This window comes from Oncorhynchus kisutch, unplaced genomic scaffold, assembly GCF_002021735.2.
Source record: "Oncorhynchus kisutch isolate 150728-3 unplaced genomic scaffold, Okis_V2 Okis03b-Okis08b_hom, whole genome shotgun sequence".
Taxonomy (NCBI): Eukaryota; Metazoa; Chordata; class Actinopteri; order Salmoniformes; family Salmonidae; genus Oncorhynchus; species Oncorhynchus kisutch.
This window is the reverse complement of record NW_022261980.1, coordinates 11,531,528-11,549,163: the sequence shown is the minus strand read 5'-3', so window position 1 is coordinate 11,549,163 and position 17,636 is coordinate 11,531,528. Positions and strand designations below refer to the sequence as shown.

General features: G+C 43.2%; 1 protein-coding gene across 5 annotated transcripts in view; it reads right to left on the bottom strand.

The window, feature by feature from the left end:
* Window positions 1-10,428, bottom strand: part of LOC109876590 (mitogen-activated protein kinase 6-like) — a 33,107-nt gene extending 22,679 nt beyond the window's left edge. The window contains exons 1-4 of one of the 5 annotated variants that reach the window (XM_031812442.1): window positions 6,186-6,326; window positions 5,984-6,064; window positions 1,499-2,440; window positions 380-697 (exon numbers count right to left, since the gene is read on the bottom strand). In XM_031812442.1, the coding sequence (XP_031668302.1) occupies window positions 380-697; window positions 1,499-1,735 (555 nt within the window). In that variant the 5' untranslated portion in view covers window positions 1,736-2,440; window positions 5,984-6,064; window positions 6,186-6,326. Of the gene's footprint in view, window positions 1-379; window positions 698-1,498; window positions 2,441-5,983; window positions 6,065-6,185; window positions 6,328-7,193; window positions 7,800-10,172 lie in introns of those variants that run through there. The other 4 variants (XM_031812443.1, XM_031812444.1, XM_031812445.1 and 1 more) reach the window with 4 other exon arrangements.
* Between the last annotated feature and the right edge of the window lie 7,208 nt (window positions 10,429-17,636).

The window sequence follows — 17,636 nt, the reverse complement described above, 5'->3', positions numbered from 1 at the left end:
CAGCCTGGTCAACTCCACACAGCCTGTTCAACACCACACATACTGGTCAACACCACACAGCCTGGTCAACAGTCTAAACTCTTGTCCTCGGCACCGGGGCAGGATGTGGATGCGGCCTCCCACCCCTCAACGGAAATATTGGTTCCCAGGGCCCTTATCTCAGTGGAAGCATTTCCCCTGGGAAGGGAAACGGAGGCGCGACTTCAGGAACTACCATACCTCCTTGTTAACTTCCTGCGGTGCTGTGTGGTGTGATAGGCTGATAGCGTCACCTGAGGGATTAGCCCAGTTGGTTTCTGGGCAATAAAGCCAGAACGCTAGGCAGGTATCACATGGTTATTACAGACAGTAATGACTGTTAGTTTAACTAGCCTCTTACCTTGTGTGAGTAGTGAGGATCCATGATCCGGGCCAGTCCAAAGTCTCCTATCTTCAGCACCAGGTCCTCTGTGTTGACGAACAAGTTGGCAGGCTTCAGGTCTCTGTGCAGTACGTTGGCAGAGTGGATGTACTTGAGGCCTCTCAGCAGCTGGTACATGAAGAGTCTGGCGTGATCCTCAGAGAGTAGACCCCTCTCCAGGAGCTGACACAGGTCTGTCTCCATGTACTCCTGGACGATGTACACAGAGTTCACCTCTGTCAGAGAGACTATGTCCTCTGTTAGGTGACGACCGCTGGGCCCAAGGGTCTCAAATACCTGGCAGAGGGAAGGTGTTCATGTGTTAACATCAACTCATACGAGCAGATACACCTGCATGTTGTCTGTGTGGTCTTGACTATGTGCAGTGTCACTTCCATCCTGCCTGTTTAACACTAACTAGTGGGGGGTAGTCCAGCAATTGGAAGTGACTTGTATTGGTCGACTCAGGCCAAGTCGTATGACTGCAGAGTTTGATGTTGCAGTGTGACTTGAGCAAGGGGAGTCCCGCCCCCCACTGTCTGCAGTGTTAGGAGCTGACCCATTCCACTGTCTGCAGTGTTAGGAGCTGACCCATTCCACTGTCTGTAGTGTTAGGAGCTGACCCATTCCACTGTCTGCAGTGTTAGGAGCTGACCCATTCCACTGTCTGCAGTGTTAGGAGCTGACCCATTCCACTGTCTGCAGTGTTAGGAGCTGACCCATTCCACTGTCTGCAGTGTTAGGAGCTGACCCATTCCACTGTCTGCAGTGTTAGGAGCTGACCCATTCCACTGTCTGCAGTGTTAGGAGCTGACCCATTTCACTGTCTGCAGTGTTAGGAGCTGACCCATTCCACTGTCTGCAGTGTTAGGAGCTGACCCATTCCACTGTCTGCAGTGTTAGGAGCTGACCCATTCCACTGTCTGCAGTGTTAGGAGCTGACCCATTCCACTGTCTGCAGTGTTAGGAGCTGACCCATTCCCACTGTCTGCAGTGTTAGGAGCTGACCCATTCCACTGCTGTCCTGACAAAAGACATTTCCATATGAAAGGCCAATATAAATTATTGTACAGTTCGTTACTGCATTTCCTGCGTTACCTTGACGGTGTTGTCGTGGTCCAGCCTCCTGATGATCTTGATCTCTCTCAGGGCGTGTTTGACGCTCTGAGGATCCGTCAGAATGATCTTCTTCACCGCCACTCGTTTGTCGCAGTCCGTGTCGATGGCTGAGAACACCAGGCCGTTCCCTCCGTAGCCCAGAGGCTTCAGGTCCATGTAACGTGGGCCCAGGTCAAACCCGTGGATGTTCATCAGAGACTCAAACTTCTCCGCCATCTTGGATTTGGTGTTTTGACTAAGTTTGCAATTGGCTTTGGGGGTTGTTTAATACAAAATGGACAAACTGACTGGTAATAAGCTATAGGAGGTCTTGCCTGGTGTGTAACATTGTGAAAATAGAAAATGTGGATGGTATAACCCTCACAGAAGACTACTGTTTCCCCCTGTCTAACCCTCACAGAATCACACGGCTCTCGGACTCACAACCAGAGTAGAAAGTCATGTTTGTTTGACAAAAGGAGCAAGTTTTTCCAGGCCTAATATGAATTACTTTTTCAAAATCTGTTTTTTGTTGTTGTTGTTTATGTTGTTGTTGTTGTTTTTGCCGCTTCTCCGGTTATTAAACCGTTTTTAAACATTTATAGTGTTTAACAGCCAGCAATAATGGAATGAACTCAAGAGGCCAATTCAAAAACTACAACAGGATCTTGTTGCATCCTCACAGTGCAGATACATTCAGTGATAGACTCATCCTGTGTAGCTGCATTGATTACAATTGCGCCAAAAAGAACTACAATTTTTAATTATATATATATATTTTTTTGTATTTACTCAAATCTTCTTCCTGTTGAAACCACCGCTCATCCAAAAATGGTGTCTTGCCTTTTAGTCTTCACAGAGTAGTCTGGCCCTCAACAATCGGGTGGCTCAAGCTCACCACAGTCGCAATCAAAACTATCCTCCATTTTACATAGGGGTAACCTGAAACAGAAACAACACAATGCTTTAGGTCAGCAATCAGACAACAATTAGACAATAGTAACACTGCCATGGCTGGTTGACTGGACACACAGTTCCATTCAACCGTTTTAATAGCCTGACGTCAAACGGACTGAACGACTGTCACTGTCCAATATAAGATGACCCAAAAGAGAAATACATGGGAGAGAAATGCTAGCGAATACATTTCAAAAGTTTCAAACTTTGGTTTTTTCATCCAATTGGTGACAGATTTTCCACACAAATATTCTAAAAAAATCTGCATAAAAACAATATGCAAATTTTCACACCGGAGTTTCCATCAAATTGACATGTGCATGATGACATAGTGATGACATAGTGATGACATAGTGATGACATAGTGATGACATAGTGATGACATAGTGCGCATCAAAATACATTTTGCGGTTAAATTCCCACAAAAAAAAAAAGTTAAGTTAAAGTTAAATGGTTTCTCATCACATTTTCAACTCTACTGATGGTTTTCACACAAAAAAAAAAAGATGTATAGCAAGTGTGTCCATTCTGGTATTGGCACGCTCACAGATACAGTGTGGGTATAAGACTATAATTTTATTATTATTATTCGACAAAAGAGCGAGATTATTTTTATTTGTCAAACACCAGCCAAACATCGATCATCACGTCAACAGAATAAAACCCTTGATATTTATTGGAAAATAGTTTTATATTTTAACCATTTGAGGAAAACATCTTAGTCAATAAACTTCAAAAAAATAATAGCTAGCTACACCTGGCTTTGTAATCCAGCCAAGTTGCAATAAAGACCATATGGTCTGTGGAAAGTCGCTAGGCAGATGTTAGAATGGGCAAAACTAGTTTGGGAAAGGGGGATACCTAGTCAGTTGTACAACTGAAAGCCTTTAACTGAAATGTGTCAGAGAGGTGCTGGGGGCGGCCTTAATCCACATCTTTGGCGCCCGGGGAACACACTGGGTTAACCGTCTTGCTCAGGGGCAGAATTACAGATTTTTACCTTGTCAGCTCAGGCATTCGATCCAGCAACCTTACGGTTACTGGCCCAACACTAACTTAAGCAACTGAGCGTTGGTATGATCGTCGGTGCCAGGCATGCTGGCTCCAGTATCTCAGAAACAGGCCGGCCTCCTAGACTTTTCACGCACGACTGTGTCTAGGGTTTACCGAGAACGGACAAACAAAAACACATCCGGTCAGCGCCTGTCCTGTGTCCAGTCGGCGCCTGTCCTGTGTCCAGTCGGCGCCTGTCCTGTGTCCAGTCGGCGCATGTCCTGTGTCCAGTCGGCGCATGTCCTGTGTCCAGTCGGCGCATGTCCTGTGTCCAGTCGGCGCCTGTCCTGTGTCCAGTCGGCGCCTGTCCTGTGTCCAGTCGGCGCCTGTCCTGTGTCCAGTCGGCGCCTGTCCTGTGTTGGGTTGCTATACGTTCGCGTTATACACCCACCCAACCACGCTCCTTTAAATTTATGTCATAAGTAACCTATCTTATGTAACAATACCAAACGTAACACATCATACTAATTTGAGTGTCCCGGATTTACTTTTACTATGTTATGTCTAATCGATGAGACCTGTCTGGGGACTGCTAAATCGGGGGCAAAATCATGTAGTGTACAGTCGGGGCCAAAAGTTTTGAGAATGACACAAATATAAATTTTCACCAACTCTGCTGCCTCAGTTTGTATGATGGCAATTTGCATATACTCCAGAATGTTATGAAGAGTGATCAGATTAATTGCTATTCATTTCAAAGTCCCTCTTGCCATCAGTCAGGATGTGGCCCAGAAGTTAATTGACAGCATGCCAGGGCGGATTGCAGAGATCATGAAAAAGAAGGGTCAACACTACAAATATTGACTCTTTGCATCAACTTCATGTAATTGTCAATAAAAGCCTTTGACACTTATGAAATGCTTGTAAGTACACTTCAGTATTCCATAGTAACATCTGACACCAATATCTAAAGACACTGAAGCAGCAAACTTTGTGGAAATGAATATTTGTGTCATTCTCAAAACTTTTGGCCACAAATGTACACCTGGCTTAAATGTGGGTGGACTGGACCTCCGACCTCACATAAAATAACAGTTTTTATAAAAAAAATACCTCTTTCAGCACCCAAAGAATAGTGTTAGCCTGCAATTACAGAGAACAATGTATGTAATTGCAGGCTATTCTTTGGGTAATGAAATCAGTAGTTTTTCTTAAAAACTTCATTTTAAATATGACTCTCCACACTCCAGTGTTGCCAATTTAGCGACTTTGTTGCTAGATTTAGCAAGTCAGATCCTTCCAGCGACTTTTATTGGCAAAAGTTTTTAGATACTTCTTAAAGGTTGCCCCAGTTACTTTTGGTTGATTTCATTCATTCATTTCATTTAACTAGGCAAGTCAGTTCAGAACAAATTCTTATTTACAAGGACCGTCTACCCAGGCCAAACCCGGACGAAGCTGGGCCAATTGTGCGCCGCTCTATGGTACTCCCAATCAAGGCCGGATGTGATGCAGCCTGGTTTCGAACCAGGTACTGCAGTGTCTTAGCGAGCTGCTCTCTACGTCACTCTTAGACCACTGCGTCACTCGGGATTTAGTGACTTCCGTGTTTGTGTACCCTGCCTGGCTAAACTCAGCTGCTCCACTGAGGTAGCGCCACTCTAGCCTCTTGGTCCTCACCCCTCTGCTGCAGCAAGTGAAGTTAATTTATTAAATCGGCTCCTTGTCAAATGACACCACAGCTGTCTATAAGGCATAAACAATAATAACAAGTTAAAAAAAACAAAGTGTACTACTATTGTGTACTACTATTTTTTTTAAGTACTTGCTGTTTTTTTTAATGTGCATTTTAATGATTTAATGTCTCATTGCATGAGAGGACTGAGGGACAGCATAAACGTAAAAACAAATCCCTATTATGTCATCTAGGGACAAATGGACAAAAGCTACTTTTTTTCCTTTAAAAAAATACAATAAATAAATGTTAACACCTGCGCCGCTCAACTCCATAGTAAATCGTGGAGTTGAGTCGGCTGATAAACTAGCTACTGTAGCATCATTCGCTAACTAGCGACACACTTTCTATCCAAAACGGAACCAGAAAAACACTCCGAAATGTTTAAATGTAAATAACATGGCGATAGCAGCTTGCCACCAAAACATACTCGCCGTATTGCCGACTATAGGTTATTTTGTGTGAAGATAACCACGTTATTACGATGAACTTTCTCCAGATAGCCACTGCTAGCCAAGTTAACCATGTGATCCCCCCATTAAAGTCGTGAACCTCCGACTCCGGTGATAATTCGGGGAACAGACCCCCTAGTTGACTGTTCGCATTATCCTAACCTTACAGGGGGAAATGAAATATCGTTGATATTCAGCCAAAGGCTTCTTCTATATAACATTACCCATATAAACAACGTTTTATCCACATATTTGGTTGATGAAGAGAGGGAGGTTTTCAACGATCCCCGTGACATGAACAAAGGCGCCCTGTTGTTGGCCAGAGGGTCTTGAGTTGAGCTGGCTAACCTCACAAGGCCGTCGCTAGTTAGCTTTATTCGGCTCCGTGGTCGTCCCTCTGAGGCATACAACAGCGGATCCTGCTCCCTCCTAACACAAAGCCGACGTCGAAAAATGTCACATAATCTGCCGTTTAAAAACATAATACGACCTTCCCACATAACAATACACTTATCCAACCAAAAAAAAAAAATTGTATAGAATCACTTACTGTTCTCGTCCGTTTCATTTGATATAGCGATGATTTTTCAAAGCGATATAAGGTCGGGCTGCGCTAAGTCCGCACCGCGCTGCGAGTCTGTTACCATCGCCATTCAGACTGGCTGCCCGCGTCAGCGTCGGCGTCATTCAACAGACGTGGAGAACGGAGACGATGGGGAATCGGGCGGTAAATTCAAAATATTGGAATAAAACAAATATTTAGGGCGATTCTATCTTCTAATGTTTGTTTGATGTTATTTTACTGACTGTGTTTTTTGTTATGTTTTTATTTATTTTTTATAGTCTTAGTGTCCGAATACACTGTTATTTTACGCTGTGGGCCCTGAAGTTATTGACAGCCAGCCAGGCAGAATCTTATCCTAAATAGATAGCCCCAATACAAAGGAAAAACACTAACAGTCCGCCATCACTATTGAATGGAGGATCAAAGCAGCCTCATTAAAACAGTTAACATCAATTCATTATTAAACTGCTGATAGTTAGGATTATGTTCATTCAGAAGGTCATTGTTTTTAGACATAGGTCTGTACATAAAATAATGCATAGGCCTAATTGACAACCTGTCATGTTCAGCCTATAGGCCTATATAAAGCCTATAGCCTAATTGACAATCATATTGAGCCTAGGGTAGCCTAGTGGTTAGAGCGTTGGACTAGTAACTGGAAGGTTGCAAGTTCAAATCCCCGAGCTGACAAGGTACAAATCTGTTGTTCTGCCCCTGAACGAGGCAGTTAACCCACTGTTCCTAGGCCGTCATTGTAAATAAGAATTTGTTCTTAACTGACTTGCCTGGTTAAATAAAATATACTGACTTCTTATATTTATAGTAAACACAGAGACTATGCGGTTGAGTCTGACTGCTCAATGAAATCCTCATGTATTAATCTTAAAGTAAAACACAGATCGATAGGCGGTATAAGCTTATCTTCACATCAAATTCAATCAATCATTTAATCATGACCTATAGTTTTCTGTATTTCTCTCGCGTGTATTTTACCTGTTATTGACTGGGTACAGGTGTAGTCAGTGCCTGCTACGTTTGGACCATATGTCACACACAGTTGCTGAGACGGAGGATTATATTTATATTTTCTAAATAAATATTCAATATCAGCACTCAAGAGAGATACTAATATTTGTGTCAACTTCCAAGCAAGTCAGTCAGACAAGACAGACAAACTTGATTTGGAAAGTCTTTTGCTTGCGAAGGACTGCGGAGGTGCTGCCGTTGTTTTTCATCCTTCAGCAGCAATGCAGTGTTTTCTGAGCGTTGCCTAAATGCTATTTTCAGATTATGGTACACAGTACTGGGTTATTAGCCGCGTTAGAGGTAAAAGTCCCTCGGAAAGGTTACTGGTGCTGCGCGAGGATTTAGATAGTCCATCTGTCATGATGCGCAGGGCTTGTCGCCTTTTTCTGCTGGTTTTTTTTTGTCTTCTTTTTTTCCCCGACTGTCGGTATGTGGAATCTCTCGCACTGCGATCTACCTACATCCTTCCGGAAATAATATTCAGAATAAAGGAATAAAAATCACACAGAAATAAAACAGAATAGCCAAAATATTCGGATCCGGAGATATTCGGATGCAGGTCTTCTGCAGGTCTGGGGTCCTTGTCTGCTATGCAGTAGCTCCACCAGTCAGTCTGTGAGCCAGTGTGATGTAACATCAGCATAGGCAGCACCAGAGCAGGGGAGAGCGGAGGGGAAGGAGGATATGTAGGATATGTTGATGAATGAACGAGCAACAGAATCGGCCAGTTTAATGAGAGGACCGGAAGAGGCCGGACCCCGGAAGCAGCAGGAGCAATGTGGTAGGTTGCTCCCATCAACTGCAGTGTCCATCAGCAGGGCCAGCAGACCATGTGAAGAGCCGTGTGGCTGAGAATGCTGCAGAACGTTACCTGACCCAGCCTGGGATGATGATGATGATGATGTAGACTAGTGGGATGGAGAGACTGGAGGGATGCTCAGTCTATTATGCGACAGACATGGTGAGGTGAGCATTTTGAGACCATGTCCAAGGAGCAGGCTACAGATCAGCTTCTCTATGACAGGTGTAAAGAAAAGTAGCTGAATGGAATTCTGACCAATGGTACAAATTGCCTACGTTCACACATAAATCAATAACTATGACATAAATCAATAACTATGACATAGATCAATAACTACAGTAATATATAGATCAATCACTACGGTAATATATAGATCAATCACTACGGTAATATATAGATCAATCACTACGGTAATATATAGATCAATCACTACGGTAATATATAGATCAATCACGACGGTAATATATAGATCAATCACTACGGTAATATATAGATCAATCACTACGGTAATATATAGATCAATCACTACGGTAATATATAGATCAATCACGACGGTAATATATAGATCAATCACTACGGTAATATATAGATCAATCACTACGGTAATATATAGATCAATCACTACGGTAATACATAGATCAATCACTACAGTAATATATAGATCAATCACTACAGTAAGACATAGATCAATACCTGTGGTATAGATCAATACCTGTGGTCTAAGGCACTGCATCTCAGTGCAAGAGGTATCACTACAGTCCCTGGTTCGATTCCAGGCTGTATCACATCCAGCTGTGATTGCGAGTCCCATAGGGCGACGCACAATTGGCCCAGCTTCGTCTGGGTTTTGGCGGGGTACACTTTACCCCCCCCCCCCCCCCCATATCCCCCCCCCCCCCCCCCCCCAAGGTTAGTCTACAGTATCATTTGTTGAGTCCCTTAGACTCCCCCTCAAAGAACATTCATATTGTATATTCATAATGTCATTCATATTGTCAACCTGCTGAGGGGAGCTGAAGTAGTAGGATATCCATCACACTAGCTTATGTAACTAGCTTATGTAACTAATGTAACTAATGTAACTAAGGAAACTAATGTAACTCATGTTGATCTGTTGAAACTGAAGCCGTAGCACCACACAGATGGTCAGTATGAAGTAGCACCATAGATAGTGGGAGCTGGATTTGACAAAACAAAGCTGTCGTGACTTTGATATCACATTTAAACTCTATCCTAAAGCACATAGGGACAACACACCTGTGTCTACACTGTTACCACAGAACCACTTTGTATGGATGTGCTGTGCTTTACGGGCTAAGACATCCCTGTCTGAGTCCCGGGATGCATTACAAATAGCACCCTAGGGCATAGGGGTCTATTTGGGACTTCATTCCTGTGTTAGTTCATCTGCACAGAACGTTCTCTGTCCTCAGAGTGTGAAGAGTGGTTTCTGACTGCCGTGTCTCCAAGGAGACGTGAAAATTCTGTTTACACCCGTCTGTCACCTTATATGCGGCTGTGATGATGACAGCGGGCATAATCACAAAGGAAGCTCATCACAAGCCTGCCTGCATGCCTGTCTTTCTGAGTGCCTGCTTGTCTGCCTGTCTGTCTTTCTGCCTGCCTCAGCCTCGACTCATGCTTCCAGCTCACCATATCTCACCACAGAGAGAGAAAGAGAGAGAAAAAGAAAGACATACAGAGATCTCTAGCGCTCGTTGTTCATCTACAATCGTCAAAAACTAAATTGCTATTCGGCTGAATCAGACAGTCACAGGATCTTGCCCAGCCAACAAACCTCTCATGTCTCTTAGACTCTCCTACACGGCCAGCCAACAAACCTCTCATGTCTCTTAGACTCTCCTACACAGCCAGCCAACAAACCTCTCATGTCTCTTAGACTCTCCTACACAGCCAGCCAACAAACCTCTCATGTCTCTTAGACTCTCCTACACAGCCAGCCAACAAACCTCTCATGTCTCTTAGACTCTCCTACACGGCCAGCCAACAAACCTCTCATGTCTCTTAGACTCTCCTATATGCCCATAGAACACTTCAACCAGATTCCCTCTGCACTTATACTGTTCTTCTGCCTTGTTCAACTTAGTCTGTAACGTGATATTACAGCCGTCTATCTCTCTTACCATGGTTGAAATCCTCCTGGACTGTCAGGAACGCCATGGTACAGAACAGCAGTTAATCCATACAGTAATGCACTAAAGAAAGAGACCAATATCCAACTGTCCAACACGGCTTGTCCCACAGTCCACAGGGCTTTACAGTAGCCCCTCAGCAGCCAGGCAAAGGGAAGTAGACAGTTGCCAGGCAGACAGTCCACTAGTAGCCTGTGGAGTGATATAGTACTATGTAGAAATAGATTGTCACAGTCTTGGTGATATGTTGTGTTGCTCCATGTGAGTCAGTCTGGGTTGGGAGGTGGAGCTCCATGAAGAGTACATGTAGGCTGAACATGGAGAGAGAGAGAGAGGGAGAGAGAGAGAGAGAGAGAGAGAGAGAGAGAGAGAGAGGGGGAGGAGAGAGAGAGGGGAGGGAGGAGCAGAGGGGGGATGGGGGAGGAAGGGGGAGAGAGAAAGGGAGTGAGGGGGAGGAGCGAATGAGAGAGGGAGGGGGAGAGACAGGGGGGGAGAAGGAGGAGAGAGAAAAAAGAGAGGGAGGGAGCGAGGGAGACTGAAGGGGGAGGAGAGAGAAAGTAGAGATGGAGGGAGAGAGGGACATTAAGAGAGAGGGAGGAGAGAGGGAGAGTGGGGGGAGGAGTCTAAGCTGAATATGGTTAGATCTGTCACTGTCACAATGCCTGTTAGGCCACTGCCTGTTAGATACACTCTCTCTCTCGCTCTCTCTCTCTGTCTCTCCCTCCATCTCTCTGTCTCTCACTGCATCTCTCTCTCTCTGTCTGTCTCTCCCTGCATCTCTCTCTCTCTCTCTCTCTCTCTCTTTCTCTCTCTCCCTCCATCTCTCTCTCTCTCTGAGGTTGCTGTATAATCATACCATACTCGTTTCCTTAATACTCTTCTTTTGCAAAGGGCAGTGCAGTGATGCTTTTATCATGTGGTATCTGTTGTGGTACATATATAGTACCAGTCACACGTTTGGACACACCTAATGCCAAGAGTGTGCAAAGCTGTCAACATATGAAATACATTTAGATTTGTTTAACACTTCTTTTTGGTTCCTACATGATTCCATATGTGTTATTTCATAGTGTTGATGTTTTCACTACTATTCTACTATGTAGAAAATAGTACAAATAAAGAACAACCCTTGAATGAGCAGGTGTGTCCAAACTGTTGACTGGTAACTGTTGTTTAGTCATTTCGTCCTGGCTGACGTGTGGCTGACGTGAGAATGGAGAAAGGGTGTTGGTTGTGTTGGTGTGGTGTTACAGGGTAGTAATATGATGATAGTGGTGTGATGTTACAGGGTAGTAATATGATGGTAGTGGTGTGGTGTTACAGGGTAGTAATATGATGGTAGTGGTGTGTTGGTGTGGTGTTAAAGGGTAGTAATATGATGGTAGTGGTGTGGTGTTACAGGGTAGTAATATGATGGTAGTGGTGTGTTGGTGTAGTGTTACAGGGTAGTAATATGATGGTAGTGGTGTGTTGGTGTGGTGTTACAGGGTAGTAATATGATGGTAGTGGTGTGGTGTTACAGGGTAGTAATAAGATGGTAGTGGTGTGGTGTTACAGGGTAGTAATATCATGGTAGTGGTGTGGTGTTAGAGGGTAGTAATATGATGGTAGTGGTGTGGTGTTACAGGGTAGTAATAAGATGGTAGTGGTGTGGTGTTACAGGGTAGTAATATCATGGTAGTGGTGTGGTGTTAGAGGGTAGTAATATGATGGTAGTGGTGTGATGGTGTGATGTTACAGAGTAGTAATATGATGGTAGTGGTGTGTTGGTGTGGTGTGGTGTTACAGGGTAGTAATATGATGGTAGTGGTGTGGTGTTACAGGGTAGTAATATGATGGTAGTGGTGTGTTGGTGTGATGTTACAGGGTAGTAATATGATAGTAGTGGTGTGTTGGTGTGGTGTTACAGGGTAGTAATATGATGGTAGTGGTGTGGTGTTACAGGGTAGTAATAAGATGGTAGTGGTGTGGTGTTACAGGGTAGTAATATCATGGTAGTGGTGTGGTGTTAGAGGGTAGTAATATGATGGTAGTGGTGTGATGGTGTGATGTTACAGGGTAGTAATATGATGGTAGTGGTGTGTTGGTGTGGTGTGGTGTTACAGGGTAGTAATATGATGGTAGTGGTGTGGTGTTACAGGGTAGTAATATGATGGTAGTGGTGTGTTGGTGTGATGTTACAGGGTAGTAATATGATAGTAGTGGTGTGTTGGTGTGGTGTTACAGGGTAGTAATATGATGGTAGTGGTGTGGTGTTACAGGGTAGTAATATGATTGTAGTGGTGTGTTGGTGTGATGTTACAGGGTAGTAATATGATGGTAGTGGTGTGTTGGTGTGGTGTTACAGGGTAGTAATATGATGGTAGTGGTGTGGTGTTACAGGGTAGTAATATGATGGTAGTGGTGTGTTGGTGTGGTTTTACAGGGTAGTAATATGATGGTAGTGGTGTGGTGTTACAGGGTAGTAATATGATGGTAGTGGTGTGGTGTTACAGGGTAGTAATATGATGGTAGTGGTGTGGTGTTACAGGGTAGTAATATGATGGTAGTGGTGTGTTGGTGTGGTGTTACAGGGTAGTAATATGATGGTAGTGGTGTGGTGTTACAGGGTAGTAATATGATGGTAGTGGTGTGTTGGTGTGGTGTTACAGGGTAGTAATATGATGGTAGTGGTGTGGTGTTACAGGGTAGTAATATCATGGTAGTGGTGTGGTATTAGAGGGTAGTAATATGATGGTAGTGGTGTGATGGTGTGATGTTACAGGGTAGTAATATGATGGTAGTGGTGTGTTGGTGTGGTGTGGTGTTACAGGGTAGTAATATGATGGTAGTGGTGTGGTGTTACAGGGTAGTAATATGATGGTAGTGGTGTGTTGGTGTGATGTTACAGGGTAGTAATATGATAGTAGTGGTGTGTTGGTGTGGTGTTACAGGGTAGTAATATGATGGTAGTGGTGTGGTGTTACAGGGTAGTAATATGATTGTAGTGGTGTGTTGGTGTGATGTTACAGGGTAGTAATATGATGGTAGTGGTGTGTTGGTGTGGTGTTACAGGGTAGTAATATGATGGTAGTGGTGTGGTGTTACAGGGTAGTAATATGATGGTAGTGGTGTGTTGGTGTGGTTTTACAGGGTAGTAATATGATGGTAGTGGTGTGGTGTTACAGGGTAGTAATATGATGGTAGTGGTGTGGTGTTACAGGGTAGTAATATGATGGTAGTGGTGTGGTGTTACAGGGTAGTAATATGATGGTAGTGGTGTGTTGGTGTGGTGTTACAGGGTAGTAATATGATGGTAGTGGTGTGGTGTTACAGGGTAGTAATATGATGGTAGTGGTGTGGTGTTACAGGGTAGTAATATGATGGTAGTGGTGTGTTGGTGTGATGTTACAGGGTAGTAATATGATGGTAGTGGTGTGTTGGTGTGGTGTTACAGGGTAGTAATATGATGGTAGTGGTGTGGTGTTACAGGGTAGTAATATCATGGTAGTGGTGTGTTGGTGTGGTGTTACAGGGTAGTAATATGATGGTAGTGGTGTGGTGTGGTGTTACAGGGTAGTAATATGATGGTAGTGGTGTGGTGTTACAGGTTAGTAATATGATGGTAGTGGTGTGTTGGTGTGATGTTACAGGGTAGTAATATGATGGTAGTGGTGTGGTGTTACAGGGTAGTAATATGATGGTAGTGGTGTGGTGTTACAGGGTAGTAATATGATGGTAGTGGTGTGTTGGTGTGGTGTTACAGGGTAGTAATATCATGGTAGTGGTGTGTTGGTGTGATGTTACAGGGTAGTAATATGATGGTAGTGGTGTGGTGTTACAGGGTAGTAATATGATGGTAGTGGTGTGGTGTTACAGGGTAGTAATATGATGGTAGTGGTGTGTTGGTGTGGTGTTACAGGGTAGTAATATCATGGTAGTGGTGTGTTGGTGTGGTGTTACAAGGTAGTATTAGTCAGGCCCTACATCATCTAAAGCCAGAAACAACTGGTATAGACTAGTGGGTAAACAACTGGTATAGACTAGTGGGTAAACAACTGGTATAGACTAGTGGGTAAACAACTGGTATAGACTAGTGGGTAAACAACTGGTATAGACTAGTGGATAAACAACGGTATAGACTAGTGGGTAAACAACTGGTATAGACTAGTGGGTAAACAACTGGTATAGACTAGTGGGTAAACAACTGGTATAGACTAGTGGGTAAACACTGGTATAGACTAGTGGGTAAACAACTGGTATAGACTAGTGGGTAAACAACTGGTATAGACTAGTGGTAAACACTGGTAGTAGACTAGTGGGTAAACAACTGGTATAGACTAGTGGGTAAACAACTGGTATAGACTAGTGGGTAAACAACTGGTGTAGACTAGTGGGTAAACAACTGGTATAGACTAGTGGGTAAACAACTGGTATAGACTAGTGGATAAACAACGGGTATAGACTAGTGGGTAAACAACTGGTATAGACTAGTGGGTAAACAATTGCTATAGACTAGTGGGTAAAACAACTGGTGTAGACTAGTGGGTAAACACTGGTATAGACTAGTGGGTAAACAACTGGTGTAGACTAGTGGGTAAACAACTGGTATAGACTAGTGGGTAAACAACTGGTATAGACTAGTGGGTAAACAACTGGTATAGACTAGTGGGTAAACAACGGGTATAGACTAGTGGGTAAACAACTGGTATAGACTAGTGGGTAAACAACTGGTATAGACATAGTGGGTAAACACTGGTATAGACTAGTGGGTAGACACTGGTATAGACTAGTGGGTAAACAACTGGTATAGACTAGTGGGTAAACAACTGGTATAGACTAGTGGGTAAACAACTGGTGTAGACTAGTGGGTAAACAACTGGTATAGACTAGTGGGTAAACAACTGGTATAGACTAGTGGGTAAACAACTGGTGTTGACTAGTGAGTAAACAATTGGTATAGACTAGTGGGTAAACATCTGGTATAGACTAGTGGATAAACACTGGTATAGAACTAGTGGGGTAAACACTGGTATAGACTAGTGGGTAAACAACTGGTATAGACTAGTGGGTAACAACTGGTATAGCTAGTGGGTAAACAACTGGTATAGACTAGTGGGTAAACAACTGGTATAGACTAAGTGGGTAAACAACTGGTATAGACTAGTGGGTAAACAAACTGGTGTAGACTAGTGGGTAAACAACTGGTGTAGACTAGTGGGTAAACAACTGGTATAGACTAGTGGGTAAACAACTGGTGTAGACTAGTGGGTAAACAACTGGTATAGACTAGTGGGTAACAACTGGTATAGACTAGTGGGTAAACAACTGGTATAGAACTAGTGGGGTAAACAACTGGTATAGACTAGTGGGTAAACAACTGGTATAGACTAGTGGGTAAACAACTGGTATAGACTAGTGGGTAAACAACTGGTATAGACTAGTGGGTAAACAATGGTATAGACTAGTGGGTAAACAACTGGTATAGACTAGTGGTAAACAACTGGTATAGACTAGTGGGTAAACAACTGGTGTAGACTAGTGGGTAAACAACTGGTATAGACTAGGTGGGTAAACAACTGGTATAGACTAGTGGGTAAACAACTGGTATAGACTAGTGGGTAACAACTGGTATAGACTAGTGGGTAAACAACTGGTATAGACTAGTGGGTAAACAACTGGTATAGACTAGTGGGTAAAACAACTGGTATAGACTAGTGGGTTAACAACTGGTATGACTAGTGGGTAAACAACTGGTATAGACTAGTGGTTAACAACTGGTATAGACTAGTGGGTAAACAACTGGTATAGACTAGTGGGTAAACAACTGGTATAGACTAGTGGGTAAACAACTGGTATAGACTAGTGGGTTAACAACTGGTATAGACTAGTGGGTAAACAACTGGTGTAGACTAGTGGGTAAACAACTGGTATAGACTAGTGGGTAAACAACTGGTAGACTAGTGGGTAAACAACTGGTATAGACTAGTGGGTAAACACTGGTATAGACTAGTGGGTTAACAACTGGTATAGACTAGTGGGTAAACAACTGGTGTAGACTAGTGGGTAAACAACTGGTATAGACTAGTGGGTAAACAACTGGTATAGACTAGTGGGTAAACAACTGGTATAGACTAGTGGAAACAACTGGTATAGACTAGTGGGTAAACAACTGGTATAGACTAGTGGGTAAACAACTGGTATAGACTAGTGGGTAAACAACTGGTATAGACTAGTGGGTAAACAACTGGTATAGACTAGTGGGTAAACAACTGGTATAGACTAGTGGGTAACAACTGGTATAGACTAGTGGGTAAACAACTGGTATAGACTAGTGGGTAAACAACTGGTATAGACTAGTGGGTAACAACTGGTATAGACTAGTGGGTAAACAACTGGTGTAGACTAGTGGGTAAACACTGGTATAGACTAGTGGGTAAACATCTGGTATAGACTAGTGGATAAACAACTGGTATAGACTAGTGGGTAAACAACTGGTATAGACTAGTGGGTAAACAACTGGTATAGACTAGTGGGTAAACAACTGGTATAGACTAGTGGGTAAACAACTGGTATAGACTAGTGGGTAAACAACTGGTATAGACTAGTGGGTAAACACTGGTATAGACTAGTGGGTAAACAACTGGTATAGACTAGTGGTTAACAACTGGTATAGACTAGTGGGTAAACAACTGGTGTAGACTAGTGGGTAAACAACTGGTGTAGACTAGTGGGTAAACAACTGGTATAGACTAGTGGGTTAACAACTGGTATAGACTAGTGGGTAAACAACTGGTATAGACTAGTGGGTAAACAACTGGTATAGACTAGTGGGTAAACAACTGGTATAGACTAGTGGGTAAACAACTGGTATAGACTAGTGGGTAAACAACTGGTATAGACTAGTGGGTAAACAACTGGTATAGACTAGTGGGTAAACAACTGGTATAGACTAGTGGGTAAACAACTGGTATAGACTAGTGGGTAAACAACTGGTGTAGACTAGTGGGTAAACAACTGGTATAGACTAGTGGGTAAACAACTGGTATAGACTAGTGGGTTAACAACTGGTATAGACTAGTGGGTAAACAACTGGTATAGACTAGTGGGTAAACAACTGGTATAGACTAGTGGGTTAACAACTGGTATAGACTAGTGGGTAAACAACTGGTATAGACTAGTGGGTTAACAACTGGTATAGACTAGTGGGTAAACAACTGGTATAGACTAGTGGGTAAACAACTGGTATAGACTAGTGGGTAAACAACTGGTATAGACTAGTGGTTAACAACTGGTATAGACTAGTGGGTAAACAACTGGTGTAGACTAGTGGGTAAACAACTGGTATAGACTAGTGGGTAACAACTGGTATAGACTAGTGGGTAAACAACTGGTATAGACTAGTGGGTAAACAACTGGTATAGACTAGTGGGTTAACAACTGGTATAGACTAGTGGGTAAACAACTGGTGTAGAC